Raw genomic sequence first — 21,235 nt, 5'->3', positions numbered from 1 at the left:
TCATTAACCTTTTTAGAGCGTTGGAGTAAGTGTCCCCAAGATTTGTGAATTTCCTTGGTGGGGTAGTTTTCTTGGATGGCTCGAGAAGGTTAACTTCATCGGTCTTGCTAGTGGAGCCGTATGAACGACTTGTGGACCCTTGATATCCTCGGCCTACCGTTTTGGACAAGAGTCCTTTACGGATGTCATCTTCAATCCTTGTCCCTAGTACGGTCAAGTCCTTGAAAGTTTTGATGTTTTGGTATCTCAAATGATTGGCATAGATGGGTTTGAGATTATCTACAAACTTCTCCACAAGAGTAGCCTCATCCGGGCGTTCAACTAGTTGAGTGCTAGTCTTCCTCCACCTACTTAGGAAGTCGGTGAATCCTTCTTTGTCGTTTTGGGTAAGAACCTCTAGAGTACGCATGTTGACTTGGATCTCGGCATTATCCGCATATTGTTTAGAGAACTCGATTGCGGCATCTTCCCAAGTAGCGACCTTTTTGTGGTCTAAAGAGTAGAACCATTGCCTCGGGATGGTATCAAGAGATGAAGGAAAGATCCTTAAGAACATCTCGGGTTTGATGCCTTTGATAGACATGTAATCCTTGAAGGCACGGATGTGGTTCAAAGTGTTCTCGTGTCCCTTGAACTTAGGGATATCCGTCATACTAAAGTTAGTTAGCAATTTTGAATTGACGGCCTCATACTTGCGATTGTTCTCCCTATAAATGTCATCCCCCTTAAGGTACATCAATTGCTCCTCTAGGTATTGGAGTCTTTTCTCAGCTACAGTCATCCCCATGAGAGGATTTTCATCCTTGGATTCGTTGTCAGAGTCACGTAGTACTTCACTTTCATGAGGAGGCAACCTTCCCTCTACGGCATAGATACGGCCCTCGATGAGCTCAAGGCGGTCATAGGTTTGTTCTTGAGTAGCTTGCATTTGGGCTAGTGCGGCTAGGATTCGATCATTACCATCTTGAAGTTGGTAGAGATTTGTTTCATCACTTGATCCGGGCATCTTGGAAACTGGATAAGAGATCGGCGGCGAATCAAAACACGATCGACCATTCTAACACACTTGCTAAAAGAAGAAATGTTTTGACTCGTGAAGTGGGTGTGTGCCACTTGTGTTGAGTGAGCTTTGAAGAAAGACAAGGTTTTTGAAAATGTGTGTCCTAGTCAACTATAGTGTAGTTGTAGGAGTGGACTCGAAGTGAGGTTTTGAAATGGGCTTGTGGCCCGAATTTTGACACGACAAACGGACGGAGTTTTGATCGGATTTTGCGCTAATTAAGAGCCTAATTCGAAATTTTTGTTTGAAAAAAAGGGTTTTGATTTTTGAAAAATCGTCATGGTTTTGTTTAGAAGTGGTGATCACGTAAGGTATACACATTTATACAAGCATTATAACGGGATGCTGAGTGCATTTAAAAGGGTTTTGGTTTAAAGGGTGGGTTGCCATACCGAACCATCAAACCCGAAGTCTGTGGAGAGGCTCGTGCCAAACAAGAGTAAGGCCGATTCCTAGTCCATTTCCTCAAGTAGTGAAGGCCCTTGATACAAACAAGAGTAAGCATCATGGTATGGATGACGTCAATCGCTATCCATCCTTAGGCCCAAATAAGAATTAGGACCGTTTAGACGGGACGATTGGTCGAATGGGTTGGGTTGGGCCTAGGAAGGCCGAATAAACGATCTAGGAAGACCGAGTTATGAAAACCGACAATTGTCTTGTACGAACTATTCCCTAACCTTGTTCAAGTTTGACCCTTGGCTACACGTAAGTGTATTATCCCCAGCGGAGTCGCCAAACTGTGGACAATGGGCCACGGGGGCGCTTGGTGAACAAGCGTTTGCATTTTTGTATGGAGTCGCCACCAATTTTTATGGGAAATTGGAACCGTTCGAATACCTCGTGTCATGTCAAGACACAAAGTAGAGACATGAACACTAAGCAATCGTTACCCTTAGCATTCTATGTCTAGAATGACTCTCGTGGATGCCAATGAACACGGGTGTTCACAGATATCTGGAGTAAGGGGTGAGGGTACGTATTAGGAAGCTCTTTTGATCGAACACCTAATCCCGCCCGCCTCGATAGCGGCCTCTACTAATGATTAGGGAAGTTATTCGTACTTGATATATCGTCGGTTATATGCATGCAATGCAACATCCAAGTTTTAATCCTAGCATGTGAGAATTAATACTAAGTCGGTGAACAATTAATTAGCAAACAATTGATGTCGAGGTTGGATTTAATGCTCATTTACATGTGAAAACATACAATCAATAAAAGAAATACAATAATTATAAATTACAATAATGCAAATTACATTAATTACAAAGGATTAGGCGATTTACGTCGAAAATACCTTTAAAACGGATAATTTGAGAAAAAGAATAAAAGAAAGAATTAAATAAATTAACAAACAGGAATTAGCGCGATATTACGGATAATAGTTAGTTAATACGTAAACTACGTCAGGGCAGAAACGAAGTTCAGGGACAGAATTCAGCCAGGAACAGGCGCAGCAGGAGCTGCGTCCTTTGGAATAGGCGCAGCAGACGCTGCGTCTGTTCCTTGGCTCAGTTCTGGCTGTGAAGCCGTAATTGCAAGCCGTTAATGTTAATTGGTGAATTTAATGATCGATTGATGATATTTACTCGGATGAAAGTGATTAATAGGTTATTTACATATGAATGGGTCATAGAAACGATAAAACATGAATAAGACGGATGCAAACGAATTAATATAAGATGGATTAATTACAGGAGTGAAAAATATTAATGAGTCAAACAAATTAATTCAATTAATTAGGTTAGATACAATGGATTAATGACGAATATATGATAGATATGACAAAAGACAGATGAAAACTATATCAAAGACGAATTCCAGAAACTCAATATTGATGAATTGAATCTCTATAACCCGGAATTGAATTTAATGACGAAAACCCGCAAATATGAGATTATAAGGGATTTAAGTCGGATTTGTGATGATTAAAGCATGTTAATGATGATGATTATAATATACATGTGAATTATATGCTACGATGAAGAATTAACACATAAACGAAACAAAAGAAAGGAATTTTGACGAATAACAGAGGACGAACGAAGAAGAAAGGAAGCAGGAACTGCGGCAGCCTCACGAAGAGGCGCAACAAGAACTGCGCTCCTTCGAAGAGGCGCAGCAGTTGCTGCGTCCTTTCTCGACGGTTATCTACTAGAAATCCGTAAAAAGAGGTTTTAAAGCATGGTTTTAGAAATCGGTTTTAATGGTATTTTCGACGTAAACCTTACAATTGATGATGCAATAAATAAAATACAATAAATAAGGATTATACACCCTCAGAGTTACATGTTGACGAAACGAGAAGGACTAAGATATCGATTAGTGATGCTCGGCGCGAATGCAAAGAAAGTGCCCTCGTAAGAGGAAAACGATTAAGTTAATTAAGTTGATTATGGTGTAGTTGGTCAAATTGGTCGGTCATGCAAACGGGGAGGCTGGTACTCAGAAGGATCCGAGCTTACGTGGTCGAAAGTTCAAGCACGTAGACGCCAAAAAGTAAGAACAAAGTCTAGAATGCAAAGGGAGAAGAGAAGGGCGGACACTCGCGTGAGAAATATGAGGAGCGAAGGCTCCTATTTATACTAATCACGTGAAGGAATTAGGGTTTCGGAGACTCTTTGGAAGTGAATCTCGGAAACATATGAAAAAGATACGATAAATACGCAGAAAAGGGCCTGGGAAGAGGCGCAGCAGCCACTGCGTCTCTTGGAAGAGGCGCAAAGACTGGCCGTGTCCTGCTCCCAAGGGGTTTCCTCCTGCTGAAGAAAGATTTCCGTGTTTGAGTTATGGTAGGACGGAAATAATTCGGTTTTCCTTAATATCTTATGTGAATATTACGGAAATTGTTTACTAAAAGATAAAATTTATGAAATATGGAATAGAAATATCCGGAACATTCCGAACATTCGACTCGGGATTTAACGGTTATCGAGAAAAAATGGAGACGGTTTTAGGCCCGACTCAATGTACTCTAATTATCACAAAACGACCGTATCGGGACGTAGATGACAACTAAGAGGTAGACATTAATATTTGAGCAATCACTTGACGATAATCTTACGAATTGTCACAAATCGTTCCGCGTATCAAACATGCGGCCCAATCATCACCGGGTGGTTTGCGAGAGGTGTAGAAACGAGGTATCTACAGCAGGTTGCTAGGCTGACCGGTGGTGGTGGTGGTATGTGCTAGGCAGTGGCGGTGACTCGGTGGGTTGCTCGGTTGGTGGTTGGTGTGGCGTTTGGGCTTAGTATACATGGGTTGCTGGGATGCGTTGTTACATGATTGGCGTGAATGTAGTAATAGAGTTTGTCATGGCACGTGAAATTCTAAACACTATTTTAATTGTTGTTTGTTGACGATTATTAGACGGTTTGACCACGGGTTATTCATAGATTTGACCACGGACCCAGGTTGGTTTGATTGAGATGAGTTTATACTTATTAAATTACGTAATAATATAACTAATATAATGGGTTTATAATTAGTTTAATTATTTATATAATTAAGTTAATTAGTAATTATAATTATAATTATTATTGGTGTTAGGTGACGGATTTGTTGAGAAGCATTATTGTTGGATTTCTATTTATTTGGATTACTTTATAAGGAGTATTTGCTTGGCACGTAGGATAACGATTCTACTAGACTTATTATTTGTGTATCTTGTCATTTAATTGGATGTTGTGGATTGAATTGTTTGGATTATTGGATTATTGCATATTTTGCATATTGTGATTGAAAGTGGTTGTATTGGTTATTCCTGAGACGGTGTGGTATGTAGCCATCGTTTTGCTACTTTGGTTTGATAATGGGTTGGATATCAGGTTTAGACGAGCAGACATCATGGTAAGAGCCTTCGGGTGATGTGATATAAACTTACTGGCTGAGGTAGACATCATGGTAAGAGCCTTCGAGTGCTGTATTATAAACTTACTGGCAGACACTGTTCAATACCGTTGTGGTGGTATAAGGCCCCAGGCTGGTTCTGTAGACCTATCTCTGGTGTGTCTACTCAAGTGGAGGTTGAGGGCTGAATTGTGACTCAAGGGAGGTTGAGGGCTGAATTATGAGAACACTTGATTTGGCATTTGTGTTTGAATCTTTATACTATTTATATTATCTGTCTTGAGATTGTTATCCTACTCAACCTCGTGGTTGACCGTGTATTCGTGAACACCTGTGATGAACCATAAATGGGGAGCAGATTTGACAGGTACTTAAGATTAGCTTACTTGGGAGCTTATGGGGATGCGTGAAGACTTCGGCCAGTCTACCTAGAAGTCTAGATCATATAGTTTATTAATCACTTTATTTATTTCCGCTGCGAGTTGTAATTAATTTTATATTAAGTTTTAGTTTGATTAATTTGTAAAGAATATGTAATCGCTAAATTTTATCTAAAGTACTTTGGGTTGTTGTACTTTGTTATTCACTACCTCGGAAAACCGAGATGGTAACAGTCCTATTTATTTGGAAATGTCTTGCTAAAGGCTCCTAAATAAATGGGGGTGTTATAATGTAAATCATCTATACTATACCCAATTAGACCTGACAAAATGGGTCAACGGGTCGGGTTCGGGTCGGGTCAGTTCGGGTCTCTCATTGATTTCGGGTTAATTCGGGTCCGGACGGGTCATTTCGGGTTTCGGGTTTGTTTCGGATTTGTTGGTCGGTTCTCTTTCGGGTCGGGTTATTTTCGGGTCAATGAATAAGAGAGAAAAAGTCATTTCTAGTCTTTTATGTTCAATTAGAGTTATATTTTGTCGGGTCATTTTCGGGTTTGGTGGTTTCGGATCGGGTTATTTTCGGGTCGGGTCATTACGGGTCAAGAAAGCCCGGGTCATGTTCGGGTCGGGTCGGGTCAATTCGGGTTTTCGGGTCAAATTCGGGTGATGTAGTTCGGGTCTCGGGTCAGTCTTTTCGGGTCGGGTTGCTTTTGCCAGGTCTATACCCAATTGCCTTTTTATGTCTTTTCAAAATATCCAACAAAGCAGATAGTTGGTTTTCAGATAAGTTAGCATTGACAATTACATTATTCATCTCTTTATCATCCAGAAATTCATACTTAAGATGAGAGGGAAGCAGTCTAAGTTCAGGTTTCTTTACCTCGGTAACCTTAGAGGGGTTACCTAAGCAAAACACCATTTGCTTTTTGCACTCCTCTCCAGTTAGCAACTTCTCTATCTCATCCACCTCATTGCTCCAAGAACCTATCTCGACATCAGCAGCGTTAGACGCAAGGGAAATCTCCAAAGGATCCCTGTTAAAACATAGAGTAAGACACTCATCAATAGTCATATCCACTATATCAATTCTAAGACAAGTCTCTTCTAACATGGGATGTTTTAAAGTATGATCAAGGTTAAATGTAATAGTATCATCCCCAACAGTTAGTGTTAGTCTCCCATGCCTAACATCTATAACCGCCCCCACTGTATGAAGGAATGGTCTCCTCTCCCAAAGATGATAGGAACTTGGGTGTCCTCAGCCATATCTAACACTACGAAGTCAACTGGAATGAAAAATTTCCCTACTCTAACCATCACGTCTTCTAAGACACCTAGGGGTGTTTGATATATCGGTCGGCCATCTGCAAGGTCATATTAGTGACATTAAGTTGACCCAAGTTTAATTTCTTGTATATAGAAAATGGCATAACACTAACACTAGCCCCTAGATCACAAAGAGCTTTACTAATTGACAAGCTACCAATAGTACAAGGAATAGAAAAACTCCCTGGATCCTTTAGTTTAGGTGGTGAACGGGATTGTAACAAAGCACTGCATTCTTCAGTAAATGCAACCGTCTCCACTTCATTGAAGGATCTCTTCCTTGTCAATATACCCTTCATAAACTTTGCATAGGCCGACACTTGAGTGATCAATTCAGTAAATGGCACACTCACTTGCAAATTCTTCACGACCTCCATAAATCTCTCAAACTGCTGATCTAGCTTGGTTTTATGTTGACGGTGTGGAAAAGGAATAACAATTTTGATGGGCTCGGCTTCCTTCTTCTTTTTGTCGATGTTTGAAACACCGCCATGAGGTATAGGGGTCACTCGATCGAGTTTTGGGTCCACTTGATCGAGTGACTTGGGAACAGTACCAGTGCCCTCATCAGCTATGGACACTCGATCGAGTATTGGGGCACTCGATTAATTGCTTCTCTTTTCAGCTTCTTTTTCTCAAGAATTCGTAACCTGCGAGGAATTATCGCCTTCCACATCGTCAATTTGCAAATTTTCCAATCCCTTGGGATGCATATATGGGACATCATAATCATCTATGGGCATTGTCGATCCATGATAAGAAGTATCGCTCCGCAAAAGAATTGAATTAGCTTGCTCATGAGCTAGTTTACCTTGAGGAGGAAGATTACCGGGTTGCCTACTCAAATTTTAGCTTGATAATTGAGCAATTTGATTATCCAAGATTTTATTGTGAAGCCTCCTGCTTTTGTGAAGCCATCATCTACTATTGTAACATGGCTTTAATCTCTGACATATCATTATTCAGAGCCTGCTGAGGAGGTTGCATTTGTTGTTGAAACTGTTGATGTTTATTATTGAACTGTTGACCTCCTTGGTTCTGGCTATTATAGTTGCCCTGTGATGGATTACCACGATTCCGAGGAACCACATATGTATTCTTTTGCGGTTGTTGCGGCTGCAGATTTTGCACATTCTGACTAGACTACTGAAGGAATGGATGCTACTTAGTCCTTTCATAGTAGAAATTAGAGAAAGGAGTACCTTGCCTGAAAGACTGAAAGGCATTAACTTGCTTTATCGTACTCAAACACTCAGCAGCATAATGACCATCCATACCGCATCGGGCATAAGACTCCTCTTGCTAAACCATTGCATGAACCGTCTGCTTATTACCCAAAGATTGGCAGTCTTCATCTCCATAATTAAGGCAGTCAATACCTCTAGCTGAGCTGCAACGGCACCATCTGAACTACCCCCTCTTGAACTACCTCTGGGGTTACCATACTTAGTAGTGTGAGTAGTCATATCCGCAATCATCTTCCATACGTTAGCATCATTAGTGTTATTTTGAAACCTTCCATTGGCAGAAGAATCAAGGAGAACTCTATGATTATCGTACAACTTGTTGTAGAACTGGTTGCAAAGAAACCACTACTGAAAGCCATGATGTGCTTCCATATCTAAGTCACGAAGCCACTCGGCTGCACTATCCCGTGGAGAGAAAGGAAATAGCACCTGCTTTACTTGGACTGCGTTACTCCAGCAGACAGCGGAATGGAACAATAATAATCGATGAACTTCTCCATATGTTTACCAGGATCTTCAGTAGGACCCCCACCAAACATATTTCGCTCCACCAAATTGATGTAAGAAGGGCGAATTTCGAATGTACCATTGTCAGCAGTAGGAAGCTTGAATTCTTTGGGGATAGAAGCTAGAGTAGGCTCAGAATGACTGGCTCGAACTTCTATTATTAATGGAACTGGATCTTCTGTGTCAGAAACTGTGTTGTCCTCTTCTAAGGACGGATATTTTGAGCTTACCTGCTAAACAAATAGGAATGAGACGCAAAAGAAGGATGTATGCGTGAGTGATGTGACTCGTATTTACGCACATTTAGTCCCATAACTAGCCTCGTTCCTATGCTTTCTAGCATGCATTAGGGTCATTTCTTATCTTTAGCTTCCTACTTTGCATATTCTATGAGGTTTTGTGTCCTTGATAGGACCTCACATCCGACCAAAATCAGCCAAGCATAGCTTCTTAGTCAAAACATTCTCTTCTTAATTAAGTCTCGTGTAATTATACCCCGAAAGAAGAATTCTATTCTGGTACCTTATATTAGACATTTTAACACATCCTTTGCACGTACAAGTCACAAACAAACAATCATATGATTTACATATATCACTACTTTGAAAACGACAGTTTTCGGCCTTATTTAATACCTAAATGATGCTACTCAATGAATTGTAAAAATGGTAAATCTAGCTATAAACTTCCTCTTAAAATTTATAATGAACAGTTTTACGAAAATAATCTTTTAGATTAAATGGTAAGAGCTTTGAATCTGAAAATGTACAGATATACTCACTACACTTATATCTACAACATTTATTTGGATCACTCCCTCGGATTCTCCCTATAAGTATACGAAACATTCCCAGATTGTCCGAGAATTGTATGCAGACTATGAATTGTTATTGTAAGTATTTATAAGAAAAGACAGGGTTGAAAAAAAAAAAATTTGTTGTACCCAACAGGCCGTGCTAGGCAGGATGGGTTTCGGAGCAGATTGAGGACAGGGACGAAGTATATGGCGGGGTGGGGAAATCCAACCCTTACCCGACTTGGATCAGGACGTAGGGGTCGATTGGTCCCATCTAGATCCCGAGTGAAGCGGATCGGGGTGGTTGCCACTCGATGGTTGGTTCGGGCGCCCGCTTGACTATTTAAATAAGGGTTTTTTTGTCAAACACAACCTTTAAAAAAAATTTCTTCCAAACACCACCTTTAAAAAAAAAGTTTGTAAAACACAACCTTTAATAAATTTTTTGTTGTCAAACACGACTTTTTGGCTGAAGGACTTAGCATTTTGCAATAAGGTAACTTTCAATCGATGTTTGGGATAGCAAACGATGTCGGTTTGAGGTGTTCTTGGACTCGTTGGAAAGGTGGAAATACAAGATTTCCATGGGTTATCAACACGATGGTCAAATGTGGCCTTATGTGGGGTCTATTGTTGTGTAAAGTAAGGCTGGTCGGAGAGATTAGCGAGTGGTCGGGGATTTTTAGTGGGTGTTTTAAAAAGGTTATGATGCTTTGTTTGGTCTGAAATTTGGTATGTAGGTAGCGGGGAGTGCAAGGTAGGTCTTAGTTGTGTTGTTTGTGGTGGTTGTTGGTTACAAGTGGTGGTTCGAGGGAAGTTAATTTGAAGGTAAAAAACATTCAAAAGAATGTCAAAGTAGGATTTTTTTTTTGTGGGTCAATTCACTCACCTCAAACCAGCACTTACAACAAACAACCACAAAAAACAACACAACTACGACCTACCTTACACTCTCCGCTACCTACATACCAATTTTCAGACCAAACTAAGCATCATAACCTCTTTAAAAGACCCACTAAAAATCCCCGACCAGCCTTACTTTACACATCAATAGACCCCACATAAGGCCACCTTTGACCATCGTATTGATAACCCCTAGAAAGCTTGTATTTCCACCTTTCCAACGAGTCCAAAAATGTCTCAAATCGACATTGTTTGCTATCTCAAACATTAACTGAAAGTTACCTCATTGCAAAATGTTAAGTCCTTCGGCCAAAAATCGTGTTTGACAACAAAATTTTTATTAAAGGTTGTGTTTACAAACTTTTTTCTTAAAAAAAGTCTTAAAAAAAGTGGTGTTTGGAAGAATTTTTTTTTTTTAAAGGGTGTATTTGACAAAAAAAACTTTAAATAATTGGATCAAACCAAAAAATAATAAAATTTGTTAAAATGAAGCTCACATTTGCTTAGAATGAGCGAGTCAGCATTCTGTGTATTTTTGTGATGAATTAATAACTCCCTCCCTTAGGAAGTCGAAACTGGAAAGAATCAATTGCCATATGAGAGTGCAGAAGAAGAGAAATAGAGTTGAAATGGGAATAGCAAGGAGACATCTGTTAGTGGGTTTGGGTCTTGTTATGGTATTGGGTATTGCCGTTTACTCCAGGCTTTGGGTCATTGATTACAAGATCTCCAATGTTGATTCTGAACTCTTAAGGTCTTTTATTTTCTTCCAGTTTTCATTTATTTGTTTTGCAAAAATTGATTTGTTGAAATTTTGTTAATTTTGATATGATTATGGTGCGTTTTATGTCATTTTTTGTCCAATCATTCAAGTTTCTATTTAGCTCATAATGGGTGGGTATGAGTTTTGTATAGTATCTTTGTTTCTTGCTTGCTTTTTCTTCTTAAGCTGCTTCGTTTCGTATTTCATGATGACCGCTTTCTCAAGTTGCTTGAGAATCTATTGACATTTGTGTCGCGATTTTAATTGAGACTCCTTTACTGGAGTAATCTGCAAATAAATTTGAGCTCAATGTAAATGGTTCAGGACGTATGACCGTGATGGGCTAAGTAGCCCATTTAAACAAATGGAGCATATTTATTCTGTTGATATGATACATAACTTTTTAAGTGATATTGAGCCGAATGTCAGCATGCCAAGCAGTCAATTTTGCAGAAATAACTGCGGCCGAAGTATGGTTAATGCGTGTAGATTAGGAGTGAGGCTTTGCATATTGCATTTGCTGCTGTTTGCAACTGGAAGGTCATTATTATGCTTCTGTAAGACCACCAAACTCGTGGTGCTTTGTTTGATTCCACTCGACTGAATGGTTTCAACTCACTACTACTAGTACTGATCTAGTTGTTTGAGCTTGTTTAGAGCAAAAAGCTTATGTGGCCTGGCCTGAGAGTGTACTTTGCTAGTGTGTAAGAAGAAAAATTAAATATAAATTTCTGTGATCAACGTTTCTTGGAATTTGTTAGACAGTTCTACCAGTTACACCAATGCAATTCTGCGAAGGACCTAATATTCTTTGGCTCTAGATTATGATCGAATAAAGCAAATTTGCTTAGTAAACTGGCTGCACTTGTCTTTTTATTTTTATTCTGATGAAGCTGTAATTTGACACGATTCTCGACTAAAATATCATCTTGGATCATCCCAAAACTCTCTTTGTTTTGTTAACACAGGGTTATCGCTACCCTGCCATTTCCGGGAGCTGTTGTGACACTGAGATAGCGATATTGTTGTAATGTTGTCCACCCTTGAAATTTCTGATAGAATTTTAAATGGCAGCAATTACTATGTAGAATCCTCTTCACTTTTGAATGTTGTCAACGGTGTCAAGTGTGCGACTCTTCTGTTTTATTTTAAGTACCTTATCTTTCTTCTGCCTGATGTAATGCTGGCTCTTGAAATATATTGTCTTCAGACTCTTAAGTAACTTCATTTTAAAGCGGCTGGAAAACTATTTTGATATCCTTAGTGGTAGTTCTAGTATGTATTGTGGAACAGATAGTTTAGCATCTAAAGAGTTATCGTAATTATACTAGATGGGTGTTAGCATTTGGTAAATGTATTGAATCTTTTGCGATTATATTTCACTTTTCGTGAAGACACATTTGAAGTAAGATAATACTTCTAAAGGCCCCTGTGTAACATTGGTTTTTCTATGGATATTCTGCAGGATGCAATTTGATCTTGCACACAGGGAAGCAGTGGATGAGTCTGCAGAGTGGAGATTAAGATTTGATCAAGAAAGGGAAAAGTCTGCAAAATATATAAAGGAGCTGACTGAGGTATGTGTCATCTATGTATAAAGGAGCTGATTAATATTATATCTTTTTCTTTCTCAAGTCCTCAATTGTTCTACCTGTTACTGTGTTGCATCACTTGCATGTATGGGAGGATTAAAGAGGTATACAAGTTGCTTGTTATGAAAAATACCTTTTAAAGATTCAGGAAGTGGAACTACAATTTTAATATAATGTAAATATTTGAGTCAACTTTCGTGTCTGAAAACTTGGGAAATTGTGCAAAAAACGTGTAGCCAATGATTGGGTTGTCTGGAAAAATAGATTCCCCGACTCTTGAAGACCTGATTGCCTGGCATATATATAGACAGACAATAATGCAGAGTCAGTTAATGGTTTTGGTTCCAATCCTCGCCAACTGAAGGAAGTATCAGCAAAAGATGATCACATGCTATCTTGCTTACTTACACTCGTCACTATTAGGAAACTACCCGTGTGCGGCACGACATGCAGGGATACGTGTTTGGACTCCTTACCCTACTCTTATCACTTCAACATTTCTCCCTATAAGAGCCAAATTGGGAGGCCCGCTTGAGAAACATAGAGGAAGAGAATGCATAAAGCATTTAGTATGATGTTGAAGTATAATACAGAAGATGAATAATTTGTGGCCGTGTGGCGAGTTGCATTTTGTAAAGGACTGCGACGATTTGTTTTCTAAGATGCGGCTGAAAGAAACACAAATTAAACATGGTCACTCATTGTCGCAAAAGGCTAAAGCTTCTGCATACTTTAAACTTTCCTATGTTTAAATGATTTTAGTTGGGTGTGTAGGAGTAAATTGGAGTCCTCCATTTCCTTTCAACCCAATATAGTAGCTAAATGAGGAAATTTCTACCCTTTCCTTTCTCTTGCCCCCATTTCCCTGAATCCCTCCAAATGGCTCTATCCAAACAAGGGTAATTGGTTTTCGCATTTTTGTTACAAGGAATTGCCAGAATGCAGTTTATAACTCCTACAAGTTAATTTGAGTTCAGTTTGTATTCCACCTATTAAGAATTGGGAGGGGACTAAGCATAAGGGGTAATGACATGATTACCAGCAGGTAATGTGTTCTAGTTGGAGGAATGCAACATACAGTATATTTCACGCTAGATATGAACGATTAAGGACTGGTGTCTAAAGCAGCTGGTGAAGCCATTCAGGGTTTTAGACTCTAAAGTTGTTTGCTGTAGTTGATCTGGCTGATCAAATTGTAAATGTTTCTATGCCTGACCTTAATTAGATATCTGTCAGTCATTTGTATTACAATTATGGTTATTGTTTAAATGTTTATATTCAGGTTTAATGGATCTAAATATCTAATGCTCTCAACCTTTGCACCTGTGTGGATTTTCTCCTAGTTCTTAGAATCCGAGATCATTTTCTTTCTGGTTTAATGGATCTAAATATCTGGCTTTTCTTTTGATGGTTTATAGGTACTGCCTTAGTAAAAGGTGTTAGATGCATTAAGTTGGCAAAGTGGGTGAAGGCGCTACCCATGCAAGGGGGCACTGTCTTGTACTTTTAGCGAACAAAATTTTATTTTTAAAATGAAGTTTTTTCAAATAATACCCTTCTTTTTTTTTACTTAATGAGTGCTAAAATGTCAACAATTTAGGTATAGTTGGGCGAAGGAAAGAGGCACAATGAAAGAACTAAATACTAGAAGGAAAAATATTGAGAGTGAGTAATGTTGTCCCTCGCTAGCTACCCTATTTGTGTAAGGAGCGCCTAAGGCACCTCGGTGGGTTTTGTTTAGTGTCGCTTTGACCGTTGTGCCTAGTCATGCTTTTTTGAACTAAGGCGCTCACTAGCTCCCATCAAGTTTTACATAATGATTTTCCCTTTGTTACCTATATACTGAGGCAGTTGCTAGAATTTCTATTCGTAAGATGACTATGTCCTCCTCAAAAAGACTAAATGACTATTTGACTTGCAAAGGAAGTACACAATTTTAATAGCTGGTTTAAACAGATGAATAAAGAAGGGGGAAAGACTAAAAACATCATTTGTGCCCTTAAATTACTTGGCGCAACATTGCTACCCTGTCCCTTTCCATACTACTGGTGACGTGGGATCATAAAAGTTGTTTTGAGAGTTTGTTGGTTTGTTGATGGATTCTTAGGCCAACTTCATTTCTATGTGAAGACAATCTTCTGCTGGAAAATGTCTAGCTTGTTGGTGTCTATGCTACATCCATTCTTCACTTCTAAATCTGTACCCAGTGTTTAACACGACATTCATAGGTATTGATATGGAATTCATACCCGGCCTCAATCAATCGGACATTTATCCTAAGAGAGCCCGAAATGGAAGCCCGTATGACAAAAGTAGAGGAAACGATTTAATAGTTTGTCGGTATTTTTAGCAATTTATGTAATATATAATGATTTTCAGCCTTATTTCTCAAGCATCTCTCTATTTCACTTTGAAAACTAAATATATATCAAATTTATAACTCTATGTTTTGAACACCTATACTTGCACCCGTATCCTCATCAAGGACAGTCCCTATGTCTACAAAATTGAGTTCAAGTCGAACACATGGATATGTATCTGACACTTCGATATGTGCCCTTGTCGAGCACTTATACTCTAGTTTGACACATAGCATCTCTGACATATTCTGCTGGTGCTGGACACATTCTATGTAAAAACGCCGTTAGTGGATATTTTGACTCCTGATTCTCTCAATCTCTCAACTATGGATTTCTTTGGTGATTGATAGCCGTGATGAGGGCTAAACCGTTTAGTTATTAACTTATCCACCCAATAGTTCCATATTCTGCTGAGTATCATGTGTATAAGTGTATAACATCACATAATTAGGTAAGTTCAGCATCAACCAGCACTGGCTCCTTATTAGTTACAATCTGTGTTTCAGGCAAAGGAGCTGCTTAATAAGGGGACGCCTAGTTTTGAGGAGAGAGTCCGAAAGCTACAAAAGGTAATCAATTTATTTTCTGGTTGAAATATTCTAGTTTCTATGACATTGCTTTTAAGTCCACTTGCTACTTGTTAGAACATTAGAACATGAAAATGGGCGACCACTTGACAAACACAAGGGAGGTTCCATCCTAAAACCAATTGGTAATAGGAGGAGTGACCCTCTTGATTTATAAAGTGGTACAGTCTCTCATCTCTAAGCAATGCGGGACACTAACATGTGGGTTTATATTCATTCCAACACTACCCAAGTAAACAGGGAGTTCTTACTTCAAGCTTTCAACCCCTTGCTTCAGGCTTCTGTGTTATACAATTCATTTATGCTGCATTTTGTTTACAGGAAAATATTGAGTTGCTCCAAAGGTTAGACGTATTAAAACGAGAACTTGAAACTGTGAAGTTGAAGTGCACAACAGTGTAGGCATCATACATTGAGGTAAGAGAACTAATATGACTTGAAGATCACTTGAATTTAATTGTTGAATATGCAAGCTGTGTGGAAGCTCTCAGAATTCAATTTCAAGTTGACCACCGTCTTCATCTGGTACTTCTTAAAATGCATAGTGTAGGAGATATGTACAGCTTTAGAAATGGGTGTAAAACATAAATTCTAAACCTTCGATTTACGTCTAAAATTCGCATGTGTGACTTTTTTGGTGTATTGAGTACCCATCACAAATTAATCTCGAAAAGAGAATTGAATCCAATAAACTGTTGACCCACGAAATGACGTATCGATTAGAACCTAAAACTTAAATCAACTCGAAGCAAACTAAATTTGTGCCGAAATTACTACACATCTGAAATGATTCACTACACGATATGATAACAAATACTCCGTAGTTTTAACATTAATTTAGCATATACAGTTGATTTAGAAATTTCGATTACCCGTATATACTCTCTGAAACATTAGTTAATTTAATCCAAACACACCTTGTGTGGCATAGAATAAAAGCTAATCTGAGTTTTATAAGATCAAAGTAGAACTGAAACCAAACAAGATCTGAGTTGAACCAAACATGATGCAAGGTATATAACACCAAAATCGTACCAGGTATAAAAAGACCAATCTGAACCCGATTCATTAACCTGCTTTCCAAGTCTAATCACCAACGTCTGTGAGCAGAAATCAAGGTATCTAAAACAAATACCAAAGACACTACATGCTCCCCAAACCAACATTCTCTGAGTAATTATACAAACAGGCCATTAAGTTAGAATAATACAGTGTAAAAGAAAGTAAAAAAAAACAAAAAAAGAGTTTGCTCAAAAATCTAAGTATGATCTGTGATAGAGTTGGCATCTGCAGCCGAGGAGGTGGACCTCCTTGAAGTTGCAGGGGAAGCAGTGTGAGAAGCCCTTTTCATAGCAGAACTAACAGAAGACCTATCTGGTGTCACGCTCTTAGCCCTTTTAGTTTCACCTGAAAATCGCGACCTTGCCTTAGCCGCTTCAGTTGGAGCCATGTAACTCGGAACATTCTGAGAACTCGCTTGGCTCTCCACGTCAGAGCCTGTCACACTGGGCCTCCTTGATTGCTCTGAACGCATACTTGAAGTGTCGTCGTTGTCTGGGCCCCACACGCTTACCCTCGGGCCAGCGTTTGGGCTTGGGGACCTCAATTTCTGGGTACTGGAGGTGGAGCGACGAGCACTGGATGAGCGAGGTTGTTTAGCAGGTGATGTTGGGGAGGGCTTTTGAGTATTGTTGCGGCGAGTGTAAGCTTTTAGAATTTCGTCCCCCGAGATGGCCTTCTTTGAGCCCTTGAAACGAGGTGAGTTCTCATTGCTGGACTCCATAGTTGCAGTCTCCCATGGTCTCGCTGCTAACCATCTTTCTAACCAGCTCCAACCCCAGTGAGGATTGTTCGAGTCCATAAACAATGTGGTAGCAGATCTTGCAGTTGCTTTCCATGTTTGCTGTAAAATATCGGAACATGTAGGGTAAGGACTGAGGAAAGTACAATGGATCTCGTAAACAACGACACAATAAAGTCTTAATCCCAAAATAATTTTGGTGTAGCTGACATGACTCATTACTTTGAACCGTTAACAATAGGAAAAATAATAAGAAAGAAGAAAGAAATAAATAAAAAGTAGTCGATATACACGTGTAGATTAGAAAGTCATACAATTGTTGAAAACTCGTTCTTTGGAACAACGATTTGAAAAAAAAAATAGTATAATAATAGTTTTATTTTTAGGATATTATAGGTGGTCTTCTCATGGTAATCCGAATTTCATTTTAACTCACATGTTCCAGTCACCTAAATCTGCAGACTTCACTTTGACCGCACGTTATGTCAACGACTTGACGTTTTGTTTTAGGCCAAAAAATCAAGGTTTTCTATCAAATAGCCATGTCTGACCATTACACAAATCTCTAGATCCAAGTGACAGAAAAGGATAGGTAAGTAGATTAGTTTTTTCGTTACAAACCCGACTACTTCAAAGGCTTCTTACCTAGTTACCATGTCCGTTACTTTTGTAGGGAAGGCCGTGTTACCTGATGTGAAAATGCATATGCCAAAGTCCTTTCTCTTCGAATTGCGGCTTCATGCTTGCTTTGCAACCTTGCTTCTATCTGTTCTTTAGTTTTCCCGCTCGCATCCCAACCATCGTCATTTTGCTACACCATTTTTTTTTTTGACATTTCCTGGTTAGAAGAAGCTGAATTGAAGACACTAAACACAAACTAGAGTTAATGACAGTGATTGGCATACTTGTGGTTTCCCGAGTTCCTTGGCCTGTTCTTTCGCGCTTTTGTTCTGAATTTGACGAGCTAAATTCTCCTCTGCCATTCGCAGTCTTCTCTCGCGTATCTGGGATTGCATCCGCGCTAATGTTTGCATACATTTCAGAGTATTTGTACTTTGTCGCCTCACTGACTGTCCTTGCATCATGGATTTCAACCTTTTCAGCCCTCTTATAGCCCTTAATCTTCTCCTTGCCTGCCAATTCAGAAACAGTAGCCATATCTAAGTATTGTAAACCAGCATAAGAAACAGAAGTCGAATAAATCTGTCTAGGCTGTCGTTTTCGATTCATTGAATTGAAGTGAATTCAATTTTTTGAATTTTGTAACACTGCACTGTAATGATAACCATACGTCGTGCACTTTAGTCAACAACTCTGAATCTATTAGAACTTATCTGCACTGTTGCGAAGTTACAGTAACAGATCTGAAGTAAGCCTTTTCCATTTTCTGCTGAGTCAAAGAGTTGCTAATCTTTGTATATTATGAAATAAAAAATTTGAAATTGCTAAACCAAGTGAGCTTCTTTGATGTAAAGTAGCTGTTGTTGATACAAATGGTGACAGAAGTTTTGTTAAGGGATAATGTACATTTGAGTGAGGTTGATTTTTAAGTTGAGAAAAAAAAAAGACGCAAAAACATCAATAACTGGACTCGACTTGTATAAGTTGCATTAATGAAAACATCTATGGTTAGAGAAATGGTACCATGAAACCTCGGAATAATGTCTGGATCTTAATGGCAGCCGTTTCCTCTTTGGACACATCAGGAACAGGGCCAACAGTTGTTAGACGGACCACCTCAGCAGCTGCCTGTGCAGCAGCAATAGCAGCCTCGGCAGCCTTGGCAGTGGCAAGAGCCACAGTTTGGGCATGTTTTGTCTGTTCCTTGTCAACTCCACTCAATTTTGCTGGTTCAATGATAGGAGTCGTGTAAGCATGTTTTGTGTGTTCCTTGTCCACTCCGCTTGATCTCGGAGGTTCACTGGGAGGAGGCACTGGAGGAGAGGCTGGTGCTGGAGCCACTGTCGTGGTTGTAGGAGCGCTTTCTGCTTCTGTTGTGCTAGTAACACCCTTCTTTTTCTTCTTAAACCATTTCTTTTTCTGTTTTTTAGGCTCCTAAGAAAAGTTAAATGCACAAAGGATTGTGAAAAAGAAACATAATTAACCGTAATTAAGACGATTCATGCTCTTCTCTTTTTCTCTAGAGGAAATAGATTTTGGACAAACTTTGCATAGTCTTTAGAAAATCGCTCGTCCCAAATTGAGAAATGTTGGTTTTCTAAAGATGCCAAGTAGAAGAAAACCAGAGAAGATCCTTAGTTTTTTAAAGTAACTTTTTTTAAATCTTTCGGAAAACACGAATACTTGTGTAAGGCCGCCTTAAACAAGTATATTACCGATCTTTTTGATAACTACCCTGTATGTTTTACCATTTTTGCCATATTCTATCTATAGCCATCCATGTGACACCCGTTTTACACGAAATTTGTATTAAATCATCGTACAGTAAGCATGATTGTTTGCTAAAAGAGGTTCCAATTCCAGATAAGTAGGGAGAGGTTATAGACTCAAATGAATATGAAAGAATTCATAATGTTAATCTAAACCTGATCAATATCCTCCTTTGCCTCCTGATTGAGAGCCTTCTTCATTGCTGAAAACCAATTTCCTTTCTTTCCCATCTCATCCGATGATTTAGTCGAACCACAATTACCAAGGAAACTGTCACAATTAAAGTCAAACAAATGAATGAGACTCAATTCTTACCTAGAACAAAATATCGTATAGTATTGGATTTTGTACAACGATTTTCAAATATCTTATGCATGTTTTGTTATCATCAAATTTTAGTAATATGAATTTCATACGAAATATATTCCTATATTTCTACATGATGTGCAATTAATGGGTTCGAATGTCCATTTTGACAGCATACTATTACCTTAGACTTGTGTGACTTCTTCATAAGATCTCGTAAGAATTAAGTTTATACCAAGTGAAAGAAAACTTGAAAATTCAAGGAAATTCTCATTAGATTGGACGTTTTATTTATGTTATTCAAATAATTATGTTTTGTATCGAAAACATGATATGTTGCAACTTAGCATGGTAAGCAATAAGCATACCCCCAATGCCGCATCATGACCAGGTTATTAGATTTTTGTATACCATCACAATCGTAGTTGAGATAGTATTGACATTAATTGTAAGATGAAATTTTATCGATATTTAAGATCATAATGAGTACTAATATCCAAACATGATTGAGATGATCAGCAATCCGAATCACTATTTCTATGAGAATATATATCAAATTCCATAAAACAAATACTTAGATCTAAAACCCGAGCAAGAAAGCATAAAAATAAAAAGGGGGGAAGTGTTACCAAAAGGGTGGAGACATTTGCAATGACAATATAAAACCTGAAACTTGATGCAAAAATAAAAGAGTAAGTTGATTACCAAAAGAACAAGTTAGGGAAGAAATAGTATAGCAAATTAAGACGGCAAATGAAAGTGTTTATCTCTTAATCACATAACATTTTGATAAGCTTATCTCTCTGTTGAGACAAAGTACGTGGTGTAGTAGTGGATTCCCTCTATTCTACAATCTACACTATTTGGCTAGGTCAAATGAGAGACAGGGTCAAAACAGTTGAAGAACTCAACTGTCAGGTAGGAATGTTTTTTCATGGGCGGCATTAGTTGGAATTTAAAATTCTGCCACTTGTTAAGGTCTATTCTTGTTCCCGCATATTCGGTAAAGGTGTAAACTTCCGTCTTATACGTGTATTTGTGAAAATAAATTTTTTATAATTTTTTTTGAAAATAAATTTTTTATACTTTTTTTTTACGTTTTTTTTCCCGCCAAATCAAAATAATTACGATTTTCACAGCGTTGGATTCGTTTTACACGGTCATAGAGTAAAACAGTCTTATAGGAGACTACTCGATTTGTTTACTCTTTCTAATTTTATTTCATTTTTTTTTAATTTCTAAAGTTTATTATTAATTACGTCGTAGTAGACGTGGGAAACGGGTCAATCGGACTAGGTACGGATTGAGCTAAGTTATTTCAGGTTTGCAAGAACCCAGGTCAGATTAGGCGGAGTGGGATG

At 38.6% G+C, this 21,235-nt stretch overlaps 2 protein-coding genes across 7 annotated transcripts; one reads left to right on the top strand and one right to left on the bottom strand.

Annotated features, from left to right (window-relative positions):
* The first annotated feature begins 10,470 nt into the window (after positions 1-10,470).
* On the top strand, positions 10,471-19,303 carry LOC141647669 (uncharacterized). 5 transcript variants are annotated; one of them, XR_012545789.1, is made up of 6 exons: positions 10,520-10,828; positions 12,303-12,414; positions 15,296-15,358; positions 15,698-15,793; positions 17,639-17,769; positions 17,851-18,100. XR_012545789.1 is itself a non-coding variant. In XM_074455959.1 (5 exons), exons 1-4 carry the CDS (start codon positions 10,671-10,673, stop codon positions 15,776-15,778), a joined length of 414 nt encoding a protein of 137 aa, XP_074312060.1. In that variant the 5' UTR covers positions 10,471-10,670; the 3' UTR covers positions 15,779-15,793; positions 17,851-18,651. The 5 variants fall into 5 exon arrangements, 4 of the variants coding, with proteins under 4 accessions (XP_074312060.1, XP_074312061.1, XP_074312062.1 ...); XM_074455959.1 differs by lacking the exon at positions 17,639-17,769 and having other exon boundaries at positions 10,471-10,828; positions 17,851-18,651; XM_074455960.1 differs by lacking the exons at positions 17,639-17,769; positions 17,851-18,100 and adding an exon at positions 18,860-19,303 and having other exon boundaries at positions 10,518-10,828.
* Positions 16,418-20,828, bottom strand: LOC141647668 (protein IQ-DOMAIN 3-like). 2 transcript variants are annotated; one of them, XM_074455956.1, is made up of 6 exons: positions 20,504-20,828; positions 19,724-19,838; positions 18,822-19,232; positions 18,083-18,310; positions 17,866-17,988; positions 16,418-17,279 (listed from the first exon to the last, which is right to left on the bottom strand). In XM_074455956.1, exons 1-6 carry the CDS (start codon positions 20,518-20,520, stop codon positions 16,635-16,637), a joined length of 1,539 nt encoding a protein of 512 aa, XP_074312057.1. In that variant the 5' UTR covers positions 20,521-20,828; the 3' UTR covers positions 16,418-16,634. The 2 variants fall into 2 exon arrangements, with proteins under 2 accessions (XP_074312057.1, XP_074312058.1); XM_074455957.1 differs by having other exon boundaries at positions 20,580-20,828.
* Positions 20,829-21,235: the final 407 nt, after the last annotated feature.

The sequence above is a fragment of the Silene latifolia genome, chromosome 3, assembly GCF_048544455.1.
Source record: "Silene latifolia isolate original U9 population chromosome 3, ASM4854445v1, whole genome shotgun sequence".
In the NCBI taxonomy this organism is placed as follows: Eukaryota; Viridiplantae; Streptophyta; class Magnoliopsida; order Caryophyllales; family Caryophyllaceae; genus Silene; species Silene latifolia.
Note: the sequence above shows the minus strand (reverse complement) of the source record. Positions and strands in the feature narration are given on the sequence as shown.